Raw genomic sequence first — 22,934 nt, 5'->3', positions numbered from 1 at the left:
ATGACCTGGTGTGGTTCTACAACCCACCTGTTCCAAAGGCAGAGTGAAGCAGAAAGACAAAGGGCTCTGAATTATTCCTTTGGTAAGCAAGGGGTAAGAATTGGGAAAAGTGGAGAACTAAGAAGTCTGGTGAGGTCTAATTCCATGGAAACATTTGAGAAAATGTCTTATCCCTTGAAATAAATAATATTTATCTATTTGTTTATTTATTTACTTGTTTGCCTGCTTACTTACTTAGGTACATCCCCAAAATTGGTTGAACAAAATGAAATTTTATGTTATGCTTTGTTGTTCCTTGGAGGTACAGGATGAAGATGGGAGGAAAACAGAAAAGACAACAAAAGCTACGGAATGTTCCACAGATTCCTTGCATTCGAGTCCCTCACTCTGTCTCTGATACTTCACTGCTGAAGGTACAAGCATATTATTCACAGATGGAGGGACCTTCTCTGTCTCTTCTTCAAGGGTTGAGGGTTTCTTGGCTCTTTGTTTACCCTGCATTAGGGAAAACATTGGGCCCAACAGAGGCCCTCGGTGCATGTCGACCATGTGTGTGAGAGAATGAATGAGCACTTGGATGATCTAATTCTACACCCATCCCACTTCAGGAGCTCTTCCTTCTCCTCAAGGAAGGCTAAGCAACACAGTAAGAATATTAAAAATGTTATCTGTTACTACTCATTTAGGAAGTTGAGAGTTCTACTAAGGAAGAGAACTAGGCATTTTTTTTCCCTTGTAAAATAAAACCATAAATTTTAAACCTTTATCTTATATAATGGAAACTCCCATTGCACTTTGGAGCTTTGCTCTTGAAATGGCTTGCAATTTTCCTGTTATATTGTTCTCAATCATTTGAAAAGTCTTACTTAGGGATCTATTCTCTTCTTCAAATATATTATCTTTTAAAACATCTAATTCAGAAACTGTAAAGCTAAAATGATGTCTCAAAGTGCGAAGTACTTGGCTCAGCTACTTTCCCTCTGAACATATTTTTAATATCAAGTTTAAGGTCTCTAGATGCCAAAAAAATCTGACTCACAGATGTCAACTTCACACAAAATTTCTAGCAGATAAAATTCACTTAGCTTATATATATTTATCTTAAGTTTAGCTTGTATTACATGGTTATCAACTAGTTTTGAAATTCTGTCATTGTTTTGAATTTTTTAGCCTAAGGGGAACTTATTTTTTCTTGATTTTTCTAAAATGTTGATGCCACTATCTCTGTTTCCCCATCTCAATATACTGAGCACTTATGGTATATCAGGTATATAAAAGTAATTGTAGTCCAGCCCTTCTTGTTCCTCCCTAGCACTAGATGGTAGCTTCCTAAATGGTCTCCCTACCAGTGGTCTGTCTTCCCTTGAGGCCATTGTCCACAGCAGGGCCACAGCGATCTTTGTAAAATGCAGATCTGGTCAGCTTAAAGAATGGCATTTGGGGCTGAGTAATTCTTGGTTGCAGGGAACTGGGAGGCTGTCTAATGCTCCGTAGTCTATTCAGCAGCCTCCCTGGCCTCTCCCCAACTGAATGCCGGTGGCATCCATCCTCCCTCCCACCATTTGTGACAACCAAAAATTTCTCCAGACATTGCCACACATCCCTTCAGGGTCAAAATCACTCGTGTTGATAACCACTGCTTTAAATAAAGACCAACGTTCCTCACATAAAAGGTAATCTTTAAACTCTTAGTATAGTAGAAAAGGCGTCCATGATCTTCCCCTGCCTTACTTACTCTAGAGGCTTTGCCAGCTTAGACTCTATATGCTGATTAAAGTAAAAAAAAGCCGAAAGTCTAGTTCCCAATATATTCAGATATTTTGTGTCCCATTAGAAAATCTGTACCACTTTCTCCCTCTAATCAGCCTTTCTTTTCCTTCTAGCCCAGTGGTTCCCAAATTTTACTGTGCGTGTATCAAAAGCACCTGGAGGGTACCAGAGGGCTGGGCCCCACCCCCAAGAGTTTCTGATTCTGTAGGTCCGGGGTGAGACCTGAGAATCTGCATTTCTAACAAATTCCTAGGTGATGCTGATGCCTTTTGAGAACCAGTATTCTAGTCCCTTTAGGGAATCCCTCCTCACCTGGAAGACTCAGACGTGTTGGTCATCTCTTTCAGGAATTTTCCTTGACTGCTAACACAGAGCTTGCTTTCCTTCTCTGTTTTCATAGCACCTTTTCACTAATGACCTTGCACCCTTATCACATTACCCATCTACTTATCTACCTAGCTCTCTCCCCCACTCACTGAGAACTCTCAGTGGAAAGTTCTCTTTTACCCTCCAGAGCCTGGCACACTTCAGGCCCTGTGTAGATTCTCATAGCCTACCTTCCTCAACAAGGTTTATAATAGATCAGTACAGTTATCAGATATTGAAAATCCTTGGATCTCCCTCAGCCCAATACTTTGACCTACTTACCTAGAATCTTCTTTTAACTCATTTTCACCACTACACATGTCAGAGGAAGACTGTTTAAGTAAACTAAGGGAGGTGAGAGAGAGAGAGAGAGAGAGAGAGAGAGAGAAGCATCTTATTTCTGTGGAAGTCAGCGTTGAATACATCACACTCTAATCCTATCGAATTCCACCGACTCATCAAAATCACCTGCTCTGCTCTGACAGGACCTAACCCAAGGGCAGCAGCGCTACTTTTACAGCATCATGAGGATTTACAATCCCAGGGCCCAGTGGGTGGCCCTGCAGACCTGCTATGTTCATGGCCTTCAGCAACAGCAGCTGCTTGGTGAGTTTAACTACCTGACCTGAACCAGGCGTCTCAGGAAGGGACTCGTATGTTGCAGCTAGAAGTCAAGTTTCCAGATAAATAATTCAAGTAGAATGGCCTCTGTCAGCCTGATATTTTATCAGCATGGTTGGCAGGTCAATTTAAAAATGATTATCTCTGACAATAAAAAGCAAGCTTTTATGGGGAAATTAAGAGGACTTAAAGAAATTGGAGTATGGTTTGTTATAAAATGTCAACAGCTCTCTGAGATTTGCAAGAACTTGATCTAGTAGAACTGGCAATGGGCTTAGGCAGATGGTCCAGGCTCAAACCACAGCTCAGCCCATTGCTGGTTGTGCAGACTCAAATGCTTGTTTGACTCACAGCAATAATATTTATATTTATTGAGTATTTACCATGTTTCCAACATTGTGCTATGAGCTCTACATAGAATATTTCATTTTCTCCCCCACTTTACTGTTGTGGGAAACTGCAGCTCAGACAGGTTATGTGACTTGAAGAAGATCATACAGAGAGTAAATGTCAGTTAGGACCATCACCCCAAAGACCATGCACCTTCACCCCATACTCTGCCATCTCTCTTCTTCCACCAACCTCATGGGATTTTATGAACCATAAATGAAAGAATGGTTGTGAAAAACTTTCACAGACCATAAGCAACAACCTACAGAAAGGTGTAGTTATTATTAAATCTCTTTTCTTCCAGGAGATGTTTACAGTCTCCAGTTCCCCCTTATTACACTCTTCTAACTACAACAGGTCCTTTCTTCTGTAAACACTCACTTGGCATTAGCACATCTACCTTATTAGTATTGTTCCTGTATTTGCACAAAAGGAAAACATGGTTTTTGCAAATGATTTAATATCAAGAACAATAACAACAATAGCTACCTTTCATTAGGGCTTCCTACGTGCCAGGCATAGTTCAAAGTGCTCTACATGTATTGTCTTATTTAAAACTCAAACACCTCTACATGGTGCCTTTATAACCCACATTTTACAGAGATGGAAATTGAGACATAAGTAAGTTAAATAACTTGACCAGGGTCATGCAACTAGTAAATGGCAGAGCCAGGGTTTAGCCTGGTCCCCATGCTTGTCCTGAAGGGTTACAGAGGCATCATCTGGTAGCTTTGTTTGTAGAGTAAAATTGCATAGAGGCCGATGAAACCAGAAACAGAGATATGCAACATTTAGAGCACGTAAAACCCACCTGTCTATGTTATTAAAATACAGACTTCCAAGCCTAACTCTCTGTTTCTGACTCAGAAGTTCTTTGGAATAGAGTCAGAAATCTGCATTTTTAAAAAGCATTATTAATGTGGCCTCAGCCAAATGATTCTGTAGTGCATGGTCTGCAGACTACACTTTATAAACAGAGAGAGATTGAATATATCTGTTTCTATTTGAAGAAAGTTTTGATATTGAAGATAAGCAATTCATGTGAAGATTCCACATGGCTCAAGTTTCTCTCCAAATAATTTGTTGTGTTAATCAATGACTATTTATTAACTTATTAAATGAGAAATGCAGCAGAAGAAAAATATACTTCATATCCTGAAAAAGTATACAATCTGAGTGTGCTAAACATAATTGTTTCTACCCTACAAAGTAGAAGGAATTTTGTGCATATGTGGATATTTGCAGAACTGTTTGTTTTGTAAAACTGTTGACTGTGAGGTTTGTCTCATTTCTTCCCTCCAAGCTATATTACTCAACAGGAGGCCTTGGCTTGTGCTGCCGTACTTAGAGATTCAACCAAAAGAGCCTCAGCCAAGGCAGGTTGTCATAGAACCGTCTCCCAGAGAGCCTCAGGTGGGACAAGAACATGGCCCTCAGCACTGTCTGTGTTTGTGGTTCCACTCAGGGCCCAAAGCATAGAGCTCCGATCCCTCAGGACCAAGGCCTTGCACAAGCTCTGAACAGGTGGTTCACCCATATACCCCTGGCATCTAGTGAGTATTTAGTGCATATTTGTTGAATAAGAATGAATAAAAGAATAACATCTAATACAAACACCATACCTAGAAATAACCTCTCCAATTCACATACATTTTACCAGCAAGAACAAGTTGAGTGGCTTAAGAGCAATGGGAGCTAAGAGTCAGCAAGCCTCTCATTCTATATATAATCTGTAGAGTAAAATGACTTTTGAAGCTTTCAAAGTAAAAGCTTCCTTTGAATTAGAACATCCCAGAGAAATCCCAAGAACAGTGGAAGGGGACAAGTGACCAGAAGATTCAGGTCCTCTGTCACGGGGTGAACATATTTTGCAAGCCCCCTACTGTGCATATTGAAAATACACAAACCAACACAGATGGGACACTGGGCACACAGGGCTTCTGGACCATAACATCTCAGCAGCTACTGGACTGTACCTTTCCATGGCCTCCTTGCTCTCAACTTCCCCATCAAACAACAGCATTAAACTTGGCCCCAAATCTGATTCTTGCCTAACTCAGTCACTTTGTGTCCTCTTGAAACTTGGACTTATCAACCTGCTACAGCTGGGTTCATTCTACACAGCTGTAATTGACCTTGACACAGGTAAGAGGATTCATGCACACATCTTCCCCTGGCAGCTGAAGATACATTCTCAGCAGAAGAAGAAATAGCCCCAAAGAACGGATCTCAGGTCCAACCTTTCTATGGTCTTAATGGTTTTAAGACTACACAAATATGCAAAAAACGAGATTAATAGTGAGTCAGATCATCATACAAATGGTAGAGTATTATGTTAGCTACATTTAATAGTTACATCACTAGTGATTTTTTTGTGTTAAAAATAAGTCACCAGAGCTCACAGAAAGTCAAAATTTAAAAATGCCTTTCTTCATCTAATTTCTAAATGTTCAACTTCTTCTCTCATTCAAATCATACAATGACTTTGTCAAGACTTTAAAAAGGAGTTGGTTGAGATGGAGTATTAACTTGCTTGACAAGGAATATGCTAACACTGATCTGAAAGGAAGATGCTGCAATATTACAAGAAGAAAAAAAAACTCATTGATGATTATTATCTTCTTCTCTCTGCAACTATTAACATAGAAGATGTAAAAGTTCTTATGAGATTCTGAAAACTCCCAGTACTGGCTGTGATATCTGATCTACTTTTCTTTGGGAGGGACAAGGGTGCATGGTTGGCAGGAAGACTTGTGTAAGCCAATGCTGACATTGCTGGCTGGGTTCATTCACTTAATCAAAAAGAACCTTCTTGACTTCCGGGCCCCAATTCATGTACTCTAAGCAGCCTTATGGTTCTAAGTTAAGAATTGTTAGGTAGGCTTAAAAGAAGAAAAAAATCAAATGAAACTGGGGTGGGCGATAGCATAGCCCTCTTAAGGCACAGAGGTTTGTGGTCGACCTAACTTGGCCTGTATTAACCTTCCCATTGTTTCCACAATGGAGCTTTTATCCTTTTGAACTTCTTGCATCGCTCTTATCTTAGACCCTTTTCTTGATGGGCACAGATATTTGCTGTGTAAACCTTAGCTACTGATGCAGAATATCAAGGAGGCCACTTATAATTCTGAGCTGCATCCCTACATCAAAAATTTCAGAAGTACCTTGTTTCCGATAGAGGATTTTGAAAGCTAATTGTCAGGTTAATGTTACAAGGCACAAAAGAACAAATAAATCTAAGTTGGTGCAGAAGGTCCCACTTGTTGGATCTCCCTTCTGAGAAGATAATGTCCTACCTCTTGAGCCCCACACCCAAAGCTTATGAGGAATATGATTGGTTGTGGTGCTAGAAGAAAGGTGCTCACCTGGGAGGATGCTAAGAAAGATGATCAAAGGGAAACAAAGGACAAACTGTGACTCTTAGGAAACTCTACTACTTTGACCTGTTGGAGACCCTATGGCTTGCCTTCACAATGTCAGTGGATACCATCAGTATTTAAAGTCCTTGAGATCACTGACCATTTTCAGTGAAATTACTAGTACCTAGAACAGCACCTGGTCTGTGGTAGGTAATCAATAATACTTGTTGAATAATTATAAAATGTTGAAAGATTTTGCAAATCAGACTGGCCTGTGAACTTGTGCTATTATTCTAGGGTCGCAGGATGCCACAACTACTAGTGAGGAGCACAAGCAGTTTATTAAGTGCACAGGAGCAGCTCATCCAGGTGCCAACAATAGGGGTGAATTGTCTGGAAAGGATTTTAAAACAATAATAAAGCTCATTAAACATTGGTCTGCTTTCTATTATCACCATAAGCCAGCAATTCTAAACTATATGAGTGAGGAAATATTCCTCTACCAAAAATCTTTTGTTGGCCTAGGGTCTAAATAATTGCTGAGGTTACCGTTGAGTTTTAATAATGTATACATAAGCTTCAAAGTAACACAGTCTTATTGCTTTTCCTTTAATAATCATTTTATTCTGCATGGAAAGTAATTCAGAGAACTTCAAAACCATATCAGCTCACATATCTCCAACCACTGTGGTACTATGTATTCTTGAATGAACAATGATTACACCATCACCGTAAAGACAAGAAAAAGAACTTGAATTACTTCATTCTTTACTCTATGTGGCCACTTAGCATTTTTCTTCTTTTAAACAATTTTATTGAGGTACAAATTATATGCAGTAAATGCAGTCAATTAAAGTTCAGTGAGTCTTGACAAATGCATACAGTCATGAAACCACCACCACAATCATGATATAGTACATTTCCATTACCCTAAAAGTTTCCTTGTGTCCTTTTGTAGACAATCTCCTCCCTCAAACTCTGGCCCATGATAATCACTGATCTGCTTTCTATCACTGTAGTTGCCTTTTCTAGAATTTTCATAATTGGAATCAGAGTAGACAGTCTTTTGAATACAACTTCTCTCACTTAGCATGATGCTCTTGAGGTTCATTGTGTTGCATATGTAGCATTCCGTTGTATAGACACGTCACACTTTGCTTATCCATTCACTAGTTTATGAACATTTGGATTGTTTCTAGCTTTGGACTATTACAAATAAAGCTGCTATAAACAGTTTAATGTAAGCTTTTATGTGAACATAAGTTTTTATTTCTCTTGGGTAGATACTTAAAAATATGATTACTGGGTCTTATGGTAGATTTAGGTTTCACTTTATAAGATGATGCCATAGTGTTTTCCAAAGTGGTGGCACCATTTTGCATTCCCACTAGCAACGTATGAGTTCTAATTGCTCTATACCCTTGCAACGTCAGACATTTTAATTTTTGTATTTTAGTGACTGTAGCTTCTGGGCAGAAGAGAACTTGGATAAGTGGGACATATCGTCACTATCAGTTATAGTCACAATCTTACTGGGAATCATGGCAAATTTCAGGGAAGGAAGTCATGATAGACATGAGGGTGGTGATGGCAATAATCACGAAGATTTAATAGCAGAAACTTCAAAGTTTAAGAATCAATCTCTCCAGCTTATTTTAAGGGAGGAAGGGTTTGGAGGAGATGAGGAAGAAGAAAAAGAAGCAACCCCTGCAGAAAGGACCACCCCTGGTCAAAACCATGATGTGGTTCAGTGTGTCCTTAGTACCTTTTCATTTTCCTTGTTTGCATAGTTCTTCAGGTTCAGCAACCATCACCCCACCACCACCACCAAAATCTGTAAGCACTGTATTAGTTACCTATTCCTGCAGAAAACATTACTCCAAAACTTAGTGAATTAAAACAATAATATTTACTATCTCACAGTTTCTGTAGTCAGGAATCTGGGAATAGCTTAGCTGGGGCTTCTGACTCAGGGTCTCTAATAGATTGCAATCAAGGTGTCAGTTGAGGCTCTGGTCTCATCTGAAGGTTCAACCGGGGAAGGATCTACTTCCAAGCTCATGCTTGTGTGTGTTGGCAGAACTTAGTTTCTTGGGTGCTGTTGGACTCAGTGCTTCAGTTACTTACTGGGGGTTGTCTGGAAGCCACCCTCAGTTTCCTGACATAAAGGTCCCTCAATAGGGTAGAAATATCAATACATCTCAATAAGTCACAAACAGCAACTTGTTTCATCTGAGTTAAAAAACAAAAGAGAGCAAGAGTGAGTGGTGTGTAAGGTGGAAGTCACAGTCATCTATAACCTGATCTTGGAAGTGTCATGCCAACACCTTTGCTATGTTCTACTACTTAGAAACAGGTCACTAGGTCCAGCCCACACACAAGGGTAGGGGATTACACAATGGGAGGCATACCACAATTGGGGTGGGGGGGAAATCACTGCAAACCATTTAAGAAGCTATCTACCAAAGCCAAGACTAGGGTAAGTTGAGTGAGGTGCCTGGGGTGCAAAACTGAAAGAAACACTTGTTCTTGCATGATCCTGAGTGTGAATCCCATGTAGTCCCTACCTAGACACCTCATTGCTGTACTTTAGTCTTGGCTCTGCTGTCTGCCACACGCACCCAATACCTTTATGTTGACTTCTGAACACCCAGTTAGGGCTCCTTGCCTAGACATCTGGTCTGAGCCTGTCTTCTCACACAACTGTCCCATGCTGTAGAAAATCTTTAGCCTCCTGTATGCTGCCCACAAGCATGTAGACTCCAGACTAGTTGGAACCAGAAGATTGATGATGCTGACTCCCAGTTACCGCATCACCAACCAATCAGAAGAATGTCTACCCCACAACCCCCTCCCTCACCCTGTCTTTAAAAACCTTTCCCTGAAAGCCATCAGGGTGTTCAGGTCTTTTGAGCACTCCCTGCAATAAATGCTGCACTTTCCTTCACCACAACCCGGTGTCAGTAGATGGACTTTAGTGCACATGGGACGCAGACCCAAGTTTGGTTCGGTAACAAAGCTAGGTCAAACCAATGGTGTAACAGTACTTGAATCAACAAAAATGATTTAGTTTTCCAAGACTTGGTATTACTATATATGCCTTACAATTCCACCAAAATGAATCCTGACTTGATTTTCTCTCCCATTTCCTGTTTTGTGACGAAGGCTATAGGAACCTGTCTAAGAGTTTTTGCACCTTCTCAATTAAAATGAGTTGTTAATTGCATCGGTGCTTGTAGAGGAAACCATTATATCAGCATTCAAACACTTATAGTCCATTGTCTGAAATGTAATCAATCCCTATATTAGAAATCAATCCCTTGTCTGCCTCCAGAGAATTGTCCCTCATTTTTCTCCACATTAGGGCTTTCATACTGTGCCAGTTACACAATGGATTCCATCAGGTCAGAAGGAGAGGAAATCCCTATTGCTTTGAAAATCAAAGCTTAGGTGCAGTGTCAGAGGCAATTACCCAACTGTAACCAAGCCAAACAATGAGATGCTACATGGGTTGAATTCCCAAGCACCCCTCTGGCTCATGGAACAGCATAGACCTGAGGGGAAATGAGGACCTGTTTATAAACAGAAGATTCTAGAGAAAGAAACTTCCTACTTTTAAAAAAATCTAATGACTCCAGAAGAATGATCAAAATGACTTGACAAGGTATCATAGAAAGTCAGTGATGTTTCAGAAGCTCTGTATAAGGAAAAAAATCACACCATTGTAAATATATTCCTTATTTAAACTCAATAAGCTATTACAGTATGTGTTGCATTGTATATTTATGTAAATAAGGAAAGATCAGAGGGTAAAGTCCCAAAAGTCAGGGGGTCTGTTTGAAGCACATCTAAGATTGGGTTAGGGGAAGGTGGGGAGGAGGGGGAGGCTGCTGATGGGCCAGATTGTGTGTAAAAGTCAGGGACTACGTGTAAAATGTGGCTCCATTTCCTAACTGAAGGGTCTGAGAGCTGAAAAAGCTGAGAAGTATGTCAAATGGTTATGACCAAGATGATGGAAGTGTTAGGAAGAAACGCATGAAGCCAGATAAGAAGTTAACTAAGATCAAAAGAATATATGTCTGATCTATGTAAGTTAAATGGCCTTTCATTTTGGGAGAGAAAGTCAGGTGTTAATGTTCAAGCTGTCAGGCACTTTTCCAAGAAGGAGAAGGGTATTCTGATTCAGCTCCCAGTTCCAATGTGTGGGATTTTCCCCCAAACCAAGCAATTCTCAGACACCAGCTGGAATTTGTCCCAAAAATTCAACTCAATTCTGACACTATCTACCTGGAGTTAGCATCAGATTCCACAGGTAGAGGACTCAGTCCTACAAGACTGTCCCCACTTCAGATGCCAATCCCAAGGCATCCAGGTTGTTTCCTGCCCTTTTGACTGACTGGTTATAAATCAGAGGTTCCCATGAACCCCTCCCTAGGTTCAATTAATTTGCTACAGCAGCTCACAGAACTCAGGAAAATATTTACTTACTAGATTACTGGTTTATTATGAAAGGATATAATCCAGGAACAACCAGATGGAAGAGATGCATAGAGCCAGGTATACAGGAAGGGGCTCAGAGCTCCCATGTCCTCTCCAGGTACTTCTGTCCCTGCATCTCCACATGTTCACCAACCTGGAAGCTCTCTGAACCCTGTTCTTTGGGGTTTTTATAGAGGTTTCATTAAGTAGGCATGATTGATTAAATCATTGGCCATTGGTGATTGAACTCAATCCCCAGCCACTCTCTCGTCCCTTCCTGGAGGACGGGCAGGTGGAACTGAAAGCTCCAACCCTCTAATCACAAGAGTGACTCCAAAGGCTCCTTGGGTACTTTCCAAAAATCACCTCATTAACATAACCAAAGATACCTTTATTGCTCTCATCACAGGAAATTCCAAGGGCTTTAGGAGCTCTGTGCCAGAAACAGGATGAAGACCAAATGTACATTTCTTATTATAAATCACAATATCACAGGCACACACAAAAAGAGAAAGTCATTTTAGAATTGACTATAATTCTTAAGATAACCTACATAACTGGAACAAGTAAAGAATTAAAAAAAGAAAAACTTTACATATTATTTCAAAACTATAATTTTATGATTAACATCTCATGGTGAGATGGGCTATATTAGGCAGTTCTTATGCTATTTAGTCATTTATATGTTCACATATTTGCAGTACCTGAGAGCTAGTGGGAATAGTATTTATTAATAATTACGTTTACCAGCAATTAATGATTATGTTTACAAGCACAACGCTCTGGGCTGAAGTGCAGAGCATATATAAACACAAGTAGTGGGAAATAAGTCTAGGAAGAAATTATAGCCCGGTCGTAGATAAATTTTAATAAACTTTAATTAGCATACAATAGGGAATCACTGGAGTTGCTTTTAGTAGGAGCTTGGCCTGAGTACATGTTAGGAGGACCGATTTCCAATACTGAGCAGGCTGGATCAGAGAAGAAGAGGAAGGAATCAGAGAAACAATTCAGGAATCTGTCCCAATATTCCAGGAGCAGAAATGAGGAGGACTAAACTCAGGAATGAAATACAGGGAACAAAAGCAAAAGATGTGGTGACTGAAGAATCAGTGACTTGGTCTGGTGTAACAGAAGAGACTGAGGGCAGCACAGGGGAAACCCAAATTTCTTCTGAGGGCAAATGGCCCTCAGAAGAAGAGCTGATTTGAGGGACAGTGAAATATTGTCTGGCTTTGGGCAAGTTGAGTTTGAGGTCTCTGCATTTCAAGGGCATTGCCATGGAGTGAGAGGTCAATCCTGGGGGCGGTGAAGAGGTGAAAAGAGGGGAGATTCCCAGGGATGGAGGGCAGATGTGCAAGAACAGAGCCAGGGACAGACCCTGGCAATGGGGCAGGAGTGTGCAGTGTGTTACCCTAGAGGACAAAAGCATGCTTGAAAGGGATCCTCCAGAAAGTAGCCAAGAGAAGAGGGAAACTGGAAAAAGAAGAGCTAATGCCTGCATGAGGAAGATAAAGATTGAGATATGGCCATTGGGGTGTCCAGTTAAGAGCCTGCTGGTGACCTTAGCAAGGCAGTATCATTCAGGCACGAGGCGGGCAGCTGGACTGGTGTTAGGAGAGTACAGGGAGCCACAGAATGAATTCAGATTTTTAAGCAATGTCAAAAAATGCTTGGTCAGCATCCATTCAAGTTTCTGTACTTTTTCATTCTACTCAGCCTTCCTAGAAATTCCTATTTGAATCCCATTTTCTCCATTCATTTACATAGAGTATCTCTCTTCCACCAAAATGGAAGGCATTTTCAAAAGCTGATACCAGCTGAATGTGTTAATGGAGTCTCATGATGAAATTCTATCAGGCAGAGCACATTGTTGTTGCAATATATTTTATTACTCTATTAGTACATGTTATAAAATATGTACTTATGAACAATTACTACCACAATGTGATATACCCAATCCATTGAGTAGGAATTTGGAGCAACAGTGTCATTTTTACTAAAGAAATTGACATGAGTAAAGGTGAAACTCAAGATTCTATAGCATGTGTGAAATGAAATGATCCATTTTAAAGACTGGATATAACTATGCTACCATAGATATACTTCCATTTAGGACAAACCATTCCATTTATAACTGTTAAGAATACATTAAAGATAGAGAATTGAAGTCAGACAAAAATCTCTTAACAAAATGTCAACTGTTTCATCCACAAAGAACAGCAGGAAGCTTTAAAAAAAAAAAAGCCCCTTCTTTTTTGACTAATGGTTTAAAACCCATGCTAATTTCAGTAAATGTAAGGGATGATTATAGTCAGCACTTTGAAAATGAGAAAATGAATGATTTAGGATGCAGACTGTATAAAAAATCTAGTCCCTAGAGCCAACACAGATATGGGCAGGGGAGGGGGTGAAAAGGACAATAAAAGTTGGTGCAGAACAGAGATACAGGGGAAATTTTATATGGAGAAAAAAATAAATCAATTAAAGCAGGAACCGTGCTGTTTATTGTGATAAATCATATTAATAGAATTCCTCTGAACAAGATATTCAATGGAAGGAAATTATATTTATTTATATAAATAAATCAGGGTTTTAACTGACTGCCTTCACTTTTGGATGCAAAAAGACAATGCCACACTTTCATGGCTGTGTCTGTACCACCACAAACAAATGCATTGGCAGGGAACCCCGTGTGCAGCCCTGTTTATGAGCATGCCCACAGCAGGTTCCAAAGAATAAAATGTTTCCAAAGAGGAGGGAAGCATGGAAATCAGAGCTTTGCTCAGAATGACATTCTGATTATTCTCATTAACAGCAAAAGAATCCAGTTTCATAAAAACCAGTGAAAGCAGCTTCATATTTTTTATTCTAGCTTATCCGTCACCAAACATTTCTTGAGTGTAGGTGAGGAAGCAGGTCCTAGGGAAGGCACTGAAAATTGTGTATGGAATGAAATACTTCTGCTTAGCTTGTCTTTGCTGTTTACCTTGCAGCTTTGTGGCCCCCACTCTCAGACCATGGGCTGTGACCAAGCCCAAGGTGACCTTCTCCACAGGTGCTGGGGAGTGGCAGCTGTAGACTGCAACTTCCACTCATGTAAGGGCTCAGTGAGGTCATCTTCTGTAACCACTCTACCTGCACAGGACTAAGTCCAGTGGGAGAACAAAGGGAAGAATCCAAACAAGCTGCAGAGGAGCCTACCTACAAATCCTTCTGCCCTGACACGGGTTATTGTGGCTGTATAGACAGGTTTGTTTTTGATCAGAACTAAGTATCATATGATCTTGCAAACATAAACTGGTCAGAAGTATGTTTTACCTTTTCTCCCCATGTTTGTTTTTAGTTAAGGTACTTAATACAATAGTGAAGAGCACAACTATGGAGTCCGATCATCTGGGTTGAATTCTAGTTACATCACTTACCAGCTGTGTGACTGCAGGTGAAGGATTCCACCTCTGTGCCTCAGTCTTCTCCTCTGTAAAATGGTGAAAGTAACAGTCCCTACTTTGTAGAGTTTTGGGCCGATTAACACACAATCCTCGACATTATATGTGTTCATTCATGTGAGCTAACTAATTACCTTGGTTTAAAAAGTATAATAATTGTGGCAACAGAACAACTAATACTCAATATTTTTAATGTTTTACCATTTACTTGGCACATTTATATGTATCACACTTAATTAAAAGGTAAGTTTGGTTAAATAAGTTTATTGAATATATTGTAATTTTCCAGAAAAAGTTTGTAATATCTCTCTGTAGGTAAATTCTCATCATCTCCTCTTTTAAATACTATTATATTTTGGAAAATACATTACAAAGGAAAAGCAATAGAAGTGACTTGAGAAATCGGGTACGGGGAAGATCCAAACTTGAAACAACCCAGCTGTCCATCAATTATAGAATAGATAAGTAATGGGGGTTTATTCAGACAGTAGAATATTACACAGCAATGAAAATGAATGAATTACAGCACACAAAACCATGACGAATTATAAAAACATAACATTGGGTCAAAGAAATCAGACACAAAAAATGATATGACATATATATGACATATAGATATGATATGACATATATATGATATATGACATATTAGGTTGGCCAAAAAGTTCATTTGGGTTTTTCCATAATGTCCCACAAGGGACCAGCCCTTGTTGTTCTTATTATAATTGTAAAACACACCTCAGCCAAAAAACGATCAGGGAACTTTGAAGAACAAGATTTATTACTCATAGCTCCTAAAGGGTATACAGCATTCCCAAGGGCCACAGTGAGATTGTGGGTTGAGAGAGAAGGAGGGAGTGAGGACCCAGAGCTCTGCCATATTAGGATCCAAGGGTGGGATACTTACCGTTTCACTGGTTCACTCTTTATTGGCAAATTCAAAGCATAGGAGGGGCAATTAGGGCACAGGGTAGGAAAGGTGAAGTCACTCAAGTGGTCAGTTATCTATGTTACCCTGGGCTTTCTAAAAGGGGACTTGATGAGTAAGGCAGCCTGGCTCTACATCTAGTTGTGTAGCTGGCAGTATGTTTATTTGAGATGGATGCCTTTGAAATGGATGCCTTGGCAATCAAAAGCTTAATGTCAGGCACTTATACTCCATGACTACCATAGGATGAAGGAGCTGGTGATGGGAAGGGGCATGTGGGTGTGTAGAGGTTGTTTCTGGAATTCTGTCAATACCTTATTTCTTGGTCTGTGGGCTGGTTACTACTTAACTATTTGCTCATAACAATTTGTAATACTATGTATTTATGTTTTGATCATTTTTCTTTCTATGTACCATAGTTTACAAAAAAATACTTTAAAATCCCAGATGGAAGTTTGGAATTTTTTAATAAATGGAAATAAAAATGTTATGAGGAAAGACATTAGGAACCTAAGCTGGATGTGAGCAAAGTAAGTCTCTTTTTTATATGCATATACTCCACCCTGAGCATCATTTTCTGCACTTACTTCTCCAAATTTTTTGTTCCCTTCACCAGTTCAATTCCCAGCACCTCCAACCATAAAAGATTGAAGGATAATTATAAATAAATCCAGCTTACTGCAATGCCTAAGGATATTCTCACAGCATGCCTAAGGGATCTGATTCTTAGATGTAATGAAAGAAAATACATACTTTATGGCAAGATGAGAAAAATTTAAACATAAAATTGTTGTCTGCCTGTCTGGGCCTCCTCCCTCCCCCTTTGTATGTATTGTACATCTCCTTCTTAATCTCATCAAGGGTCACAACTCCTTAAGAGATAATCTTCCTTCTTAATCTTGTAAGGGGCGGTGATAACCCATGACCCACTACTCCCTTTGTTCCTGTAGATCTGGATTGTGTAAACTGCCAATAATACATCATTTAATGCACAGCCTCTGTCTCAAAAACTTATAAACCTATAAGGGAAAAGAGTCTGAAAAAGAACAGATAGGTAGATAGATAGATTTATAACTGAATCACTTTGCTGTACACCTGAAACTAACACAATATTGTACATCAACTATACTTCAATAAAAACAAAAAACATATAACTGTGCTTTGACCTCTAACGGGCAGAACAATTCTTGGAGCTGTCTGAGAAGCTATTCCCAGGTTATAATCCTCAATTTGGCTCTAATAAAATTTTCCATTTCCTTCTTAGATCAACTAATTAATTTTTTCATTGACAGATATATAGAATAAAACCTGGATTGTCAAGATGATGAAACATACTCTTGAGAGATGCTCTTTTTGAGAAGAAAACTGACAAATGTATGTTCTAATTTGGATTATCTGCTCCGCTTCTATTTCAGACTCTAAGTGTACTTAGCTCACCTTTTTACAGAGACAGGAAAAAGTCCTGTATAATAAGGGTTCAGGACAAGTTCATTCCCATATTCCAGATAATGGCTAAGAGCAACAGTGTTCTGCTGATCTATTTGTAACATTTTGAACAAGAAAAGCTTTTTCTGGCCTAAACCTAGTGACATTGAAAATACCTGCACTATAATGTTGACCTAACTCAGAAATCTCTTAAACGTATACACCTAGAAGAATGAAGTTAACAAAGTCCATAAAATGAGAGAGGAAAATTGTCTTTTTAAGACAACAGTCAGTAAGGCCATTGTTTACTTGATGTTGCCCACTCTAGGAACCAGAGGACATATAGGTTCTACCTGGTTCAGAATTTCTCTGTCACAGCCAGAGAAGGGTTACTGACCTAGGGACTTTATGAAGATGACAGATGAGTTGAGAATGACTGATCCGTATAAAACTGCTCTGGTACAGCTTTGCTTTAGTACGACCCTTTCGAGCGCCAAAGAAGAAACAGCTCAGTGAAAGTCATTTTATTTATTATGGGGATATCGTTGGAGAAACTGCTCACCACATAACATGGGAAACTCAAATTTCAGTACCAAGACCAACTGGCTTCCCCTAAATAATTGATTGTTTATTCTATAGACTCAAGCTACTGCCTCACTCTTTGTACAGGTCGTAAGAAATTTCAGTGCAACATTTGAAGTCTACTGTTAGTATAGGCAGTTTTTGGTTTGATTTTATATCTCAGATCCATATTTTGAATTTCCCCTGATTTCTGTATTTGCCTGTTTTGGTCTTGTAGCTTGGTTTTTCAGGATGTAACAGAGTGTAAGTGTCTCCCCAAAATTGAAGCATCTTATTGAATAGGTCTGTAGTTCTAGTCCAGATTCTCTCCCAAGCAACAGACATAAACATCCATCTGCATTGTGGACTTCACCTAGATTTTCTGTAGGCATATCAAATTCCCAAAACCTAGTCCTTCTGTATTCCATACTCTGCCTTGATAAGTGCCCCCATGTGCTTGGAAACCCAAGTCAGAATCCTGGGTACCATACTGGATTCTTCTCTCTCCCCACACAATTTGCTTCCAGTTAACCTCTAATTCTTGTCATATTGACTCCCCAAAATCTCTTGAGTCTATTCCTTTCTTTCCCTTCCCAACGCTGGTAACTAATTTCAGGCCCTCCTTCTGCCTTGCCTAAACATATAATAATCCTTACCAGCTTCCCCGCTCTCGTCTCACTCCCCTCCAGTCAATGGCACAGGCTCCTGCAGGAGGGATCTCTCTCACACTCAAATCTGGTCATGTCACTGCCTGGTTCCTTTTTTTTTTTTTTTTAAGATTTTTTTGATGTGGACCATTTTTAAAGTCTGTATTGAATTTGTTACAATATTGCTTCTATTTTATGTTTTGGTTTTTTGGCTGTGAGGCATGTGGGATCTTAGCTCCCCCACCAGGGATCGAACCCACATCCACTGCATTGGAAGGTGAAGTCTTAACCACTGGACCGCCAGGGAAGTCCCCCTGGCTCCATTTTTCCCCAATGGCTCCCCCGTTGAGATAAAACAAAATTCTTTAGAATAACTTGTAAATGGCGTTTTACAATTTGAACTTCTAAGCCTTTACCTCTCTGCTCCTTAAACACTTGTGTGCTCCAAACATGCCAAATTCTCTTATTTCCCATTTTTATGCACACACTGTGTCCTTAAATTCCCTTAGATTGCCTTCTCTTAAATACCCTTCCCTCTTTGGTGAGCCAAGGATTCTTCTATTAATCCTTAGGCCCCAGCATAAGCCTTGCCTTTGAGAAACCTTCTCTTTCGTACTTTTTCCCTTGTGCTCTTATAGAATCTGACCAATACACCTATTATAGAAATTATCATGGTATTTTGAAATTACTTCCTTATATATCTCCTTGGATGATAACTTCCCTATATGTTCAGTCACCATGGCTCGCTTTCCCTTGTATCCCAGAACCTAGCATAGAACACACTCAGTTAAATAAATTTATTAGTGAAGGGTAGATAGAATTGTTATGATTAATGGGGTCAGATGCTAACTTCAAAAAACTGTACTTTTAAAACAACAGACTAGAGCAGGGATCAGCAAACTACAGCCAAGGTCAAATCTGGCCCACAGCCTGTTTTTATAAATAATGTTTCATTGGGGAACACCTGTTTGCTTACATATTGTTTAGGCTGCTTTCATGCTCCAACATCAGAGTTGAGTAGATCTGGCAGAGATCGTGTGGCCCACAAAGGCTAAAATATTTACTATCTGTCCCTTTCCAGAAAATGTTTGCAGATCCCTGAGCTACAGACATACTTATGGGCCAGATTCAGGGACCTTAGAATGTGTCCTGCTGTCCTACAATGTCAATCATACTCAATATACAGATTAACCCTCCAAGCTTTCCTTTTCTATTCCAACATACTCCACTTCTATAATCTGAATTCAGATTAGCCCTCAAATTCTGCATAACCTATTCAAGCTGACTTATTTAAGATCTTCTGCCTATCTAACTATGGTATCTAACTAAGAGTGCAGAGACCGACTGTTCCTCAGTTTACAGGCTTCTCTTCTTCCTTTTAGTAACATACTCCCCTGAGTTTGGGCTGGGCACGGGACTGCCTACTTAGAGACGATATTGCCCAGCCTCTCTTGCAGCTAGTATGGCCAACTGATGATGTTCTGGCAAATGGAATGTGAGCAGAGTGATGTGTGCAATTCAGAGTTTCTGCTCTTGGAATAAAACTCAGTGCTCTCACTTCGTCTATCCTCCCTCCATTGGGTTGGAATATGGATGTAGAAGGGAGGGGCCAACTTTGATCCCATAGACAAGGACAATGTGTGTGGGAGCAAAAATACAGAAGGAACCTGGGCCACCTTTCAACCTCATAGAGTACCCTTCTCCTCCTGGACTGCTTTCAACTCAGACTTTTTTTGTGACAGAAATAAAACCTTGCATCTTTTTTACACTACTATTATTTGGGTCACTGTTAAAGCAGTCAATCCAACATCAGAACAATTTCACTCAGCTTCTCTCCATGTCTTGTTTTTCCTGAATACTCAGCTTAGATTTCCTCTCCCAGAATCTGTCCTCAGCCCATCTCTATTCACTTTCAACTACCTTCCCTAAACTCTAAGTCTTACTCTGAAACCTCACCCTTTCTTAAGACCCTCATCTTTCCACTCCCTTCCCCCTTCTTTCCATCTCTGTTTTTTCTTCTTTTCCCACAAAAGAAAAACACTTTTCCAGCCTTTCTGATACATTCCTTGTTCTCCATTTTCTACTTTCCTTTCCTTGTGGCCCCAACAAGGAACTAAGCTGTTGAGGACACAGTATTTCTTAGGGGACAGAAGAAGGGGGAAGCAGAGTTTAAAAAAACTTATTTCTCTTTAGTGGTAAACTGGATAAGGTCATAAACACAGCTATTAATTTCTAGCAGTTTCACAATGGCAGAAGTTAAGAATTTGGAATATGATGAATCTAATAATATAAAAGTGCTATTAGTTCACTCTGAGGGCCACTGAGCATCGAGTAAGTGGTGAGTTAGGATGTAGGGAATCGACTGAATTGCATGGTTTTGACTCAAGGGCAAGAGACTACTTAAGAGGTGAGAAATCCCCAGTCTAGGGTGATGCAGTGAAAAGAGAAAGTAGGGGAGCATATCCACCAGATGTTTTTTTTAATACATATTTTTTAATTTTTAAATTTAAAAAAATTTTAAAGGTTACTTTCCATCTACAGTTATTATAAAATATTGGCTATACTCCCCATGTTGTATAATACATCCTTAAGCCTCCACCAGATGTTTAAAGGAAGAAAAGTTTCGATGACAGATTGGATATAGAAGCTCCATAGTTGTCTTCCTAACAAGAATGTCTTCCTCAATATTTGATCTGCTACATTACCAAAGGACTGTAGAGAGTATATGGAATTTAAAGGAGGGAATAGAAATAAGTAAGTATATTTCCAGAGTGCAGCACAGTAAAATACATGCAAATGAAATCACAAGTATGCAAATAAGTGAACCTGGATGAAATGTCACGTCTTACATCAAATGGTTAACACACTTTCCAAAGGGCACGTCAGGTACACGCTGATGAATCAAATTCTGTTCTAGCATGAATAGCTTCAGATTTGGGGCACTTCAGTGAATAGGTTAAGTTTAGCCTGCTTTTAGTTTCTCTCTACAATCCCCTCTAAGTTCTTCTCCATGATATCAGGCCCTCAATGATTATTAAACCAATCTAATGAAATAAAAGCCTTTCCTCATCTAACTAATATTATGTGAATCATCCCTAACCTTCTGTCTCTCTGGAAGCTTTGTTCATGATTCAGTGTGGTTGAAATTAGAATCCTCACAATTTAAAAAGAAAATAAATTTTTTTAACTCTGCTTCTACAAACTGAGAGTCTTACTTACAAACAAAAGCAATGGGGATTGGTGGATAGGATGCTGGCTCCGCATCAGCAGACCTGGGCTTAAGTCTGGTGCCGCCATCTGCCAGCCATATATAATCCAAATATTACCATGTCCCATGTGCTCAGGGCTGCAGAAAAGCCAAAACACTGCAAACAATTCCAATTTTCACTTAATGTCTTAAGAAAATGTTAAAAGTCTTAGTGTATTCTTAATGTAAATTTAAACATTACCATCCTTTTCAGACATCTCTCTTGTGGCTGTGTGGGGAGTAGCAAAAAGCCTCTGCTCCGTCTCATTCACTTCCTCCCTCCCATGCATTCTCCCCTACATGGAGCTCACCCCTTCCACGACTAGCCCATCATCGCTATTCTAGAGAATCATCCCACGACCTCCACTCTGCACACCAGCTGGGGTGAGGAGGGAGTCTCTTAATCTTTCCACACTGACAATCATTGAATTTATTTCTAATCTCTCCTGAGTCCTCATTTAAGTATCTATAAATTGGGGATTCTACCTGTCTGATCTACTCCACAGGATTGTTCTGAAGCCTCCATGTCACATTGGATGCAAAACTGTTTTTGAATGTGTTCCACTACTGTACAAGTTTAAGTGGAAAGTCATCATTATTTTTAGGCCTAGTGTTTTCTTTCACTTTCCACGCACTTCCTTTGTCAAGGGAAAAATGCTCCCCGCATTACAGGATGTTTGTGGGGTGAGAAGAATACTCTTCCTGACCTCTGTGTCTCCCTTAAGCAACATCCCTCCCTTTCCTTCCCTACAGAGCAAAGCTTTGGGGAAGCATTGTCCACATTCATTACCTCTCCTTCTTCACCATCATTTAATGCTCCCCCTTCCCCACCTACTCCACTAAACCTACTGCTTCTGATAAGGACATCAACGGCGGACAAATCGACCAAACACTGGTGGGCCCAACCCCTTCCTCCCTTTGATTCCATTTCTCCTGACTCTGTGTTTACCTCTCCATCATACTCGCCTCCCAGCCTCCTCTACACTAAGGTCCTTTCAATGTCTGCCTGATCCTGGGGTATTCCTAATGATTGCAACACATACCAGTTCATGCTGAGCACCTACTATGCATCAGACACCTGACATTTCCCATCTCATCTTCCCATCAGTCCTAAGAGGCAGCCTTTGTTATCCCCATTTTACAGATGAGGAAACAGAGACTCCAGAAGGATAAGTGGGGCCAAGATCACATAGCCCTCGAAGCTGGAATTCAAACTCTGGTCCTTGCTCTCCAAAGCCAGGTTGCCTCCTTCTTCGCTTCAGACTTTCTGATTTTAAATCTTGGCTTTGCCATTTACTTGCTGATCTCAAATCACCCCTATTTTAAGCTCTCTAACATCCATTTCCTCATCAGTGAAATGAGGAAAACAGCATAGAACTTTCAGAGCTGTGGTGAGGATTTGATTATATAATGCTTGTAAACAACTCAGCAGAGTGGCTAGCACTTAGTAAGCCTCAATAAATGTTACTATTGCTTTTTATTATTATGTTCAGTACCATTGCCTGTCTCGTCTGTCTATATACCTACTCCCTGGGCAGGCTCATCTATACATTCTGCTTCCAGTAGCATCTACATGTGAAAAAGCCCCTCTCTCTACAGCCAGTCTAGACTTCTCTGCCAAATGCTAGACCATACTTCCAGTCATTGGCTGGATTTCCTCCATTCGATAACCCATGAACACCTCACATGTGA

The 22,934-nt window shown here is 39.9% G+C and overlaps 1 protein-coding gene across 1 annotated transcript; it reads left to right on the top strand.

Moving 5' to 3' along the window:
• Positions 1-308: 308 nt before the first annotated feature.
• FAM216B (family with sequence similarity 216 member B) lies at positions 309-4,855 on the top strand. The gene is made up of 3 exons (XM_036831758.1): positions 309-413; positions 2,622-2,746; positions 4,451-4,855. Exons 1-3 carry the CDS (start codon positions 309-311, stop codon positions 4,665-4,667), a joined length of 447 nt encoding a protein of 148 aa, XP_036687653.1. The 3' UTR covers positions 4,668-4,855.
• The last annotated feature ends 18,079 nt before the right edge of the window (positions 4,856-22,934 follow it).

The sequence above is a fragment of the Balaenoptera musculus genome, chromosome 18, assembly GCF_009873245.2.
Source record: "Balaenoptera musculus isolate JJ_BM4_2016_0621 chromosome 18, mBalMus1.pri.v3, whole genome shotgun sequence".
Lineage (NCBI taxonomy): Eukaryota > Metazoa > Chordata > Mammalia > Artiodactyla > Balaenopteridae > Balaenoptera > Balaenoptera musculus.
The sequence above is the reverse complement of the archived record's forward strand: the minus strand, read 5'-3'. Positions and strand labels throughout refer to the sequence as shown.

What these genes read in the sequence shown, in the direction of transcription:
- FAM216B (XM_036831758.1), top strand. Translation starts at nt 309, where the DNA reads ATGAAGATGGGAGGAAAACAGAAAAGACAACAAAAGCTACGGAATGTT. An exon ending in CTGATACTTCACTGCTGAAG is followed by an intron (nt 414 to 2,621) that starts GTACAAGCATAT and finishes CTGCTCTGACAG; the next exon opens with GACCTAACCCAAGGGCAGCA. An exon ending in CAACAGCAGCTGCTTGGTGA is followed by an intron (nt 2,747 to 4,450) that starts GTTTAACTACCT and finishes CTTCCCTCCAAG; the next exon opens with CTATATTACTCAACAGGAGG.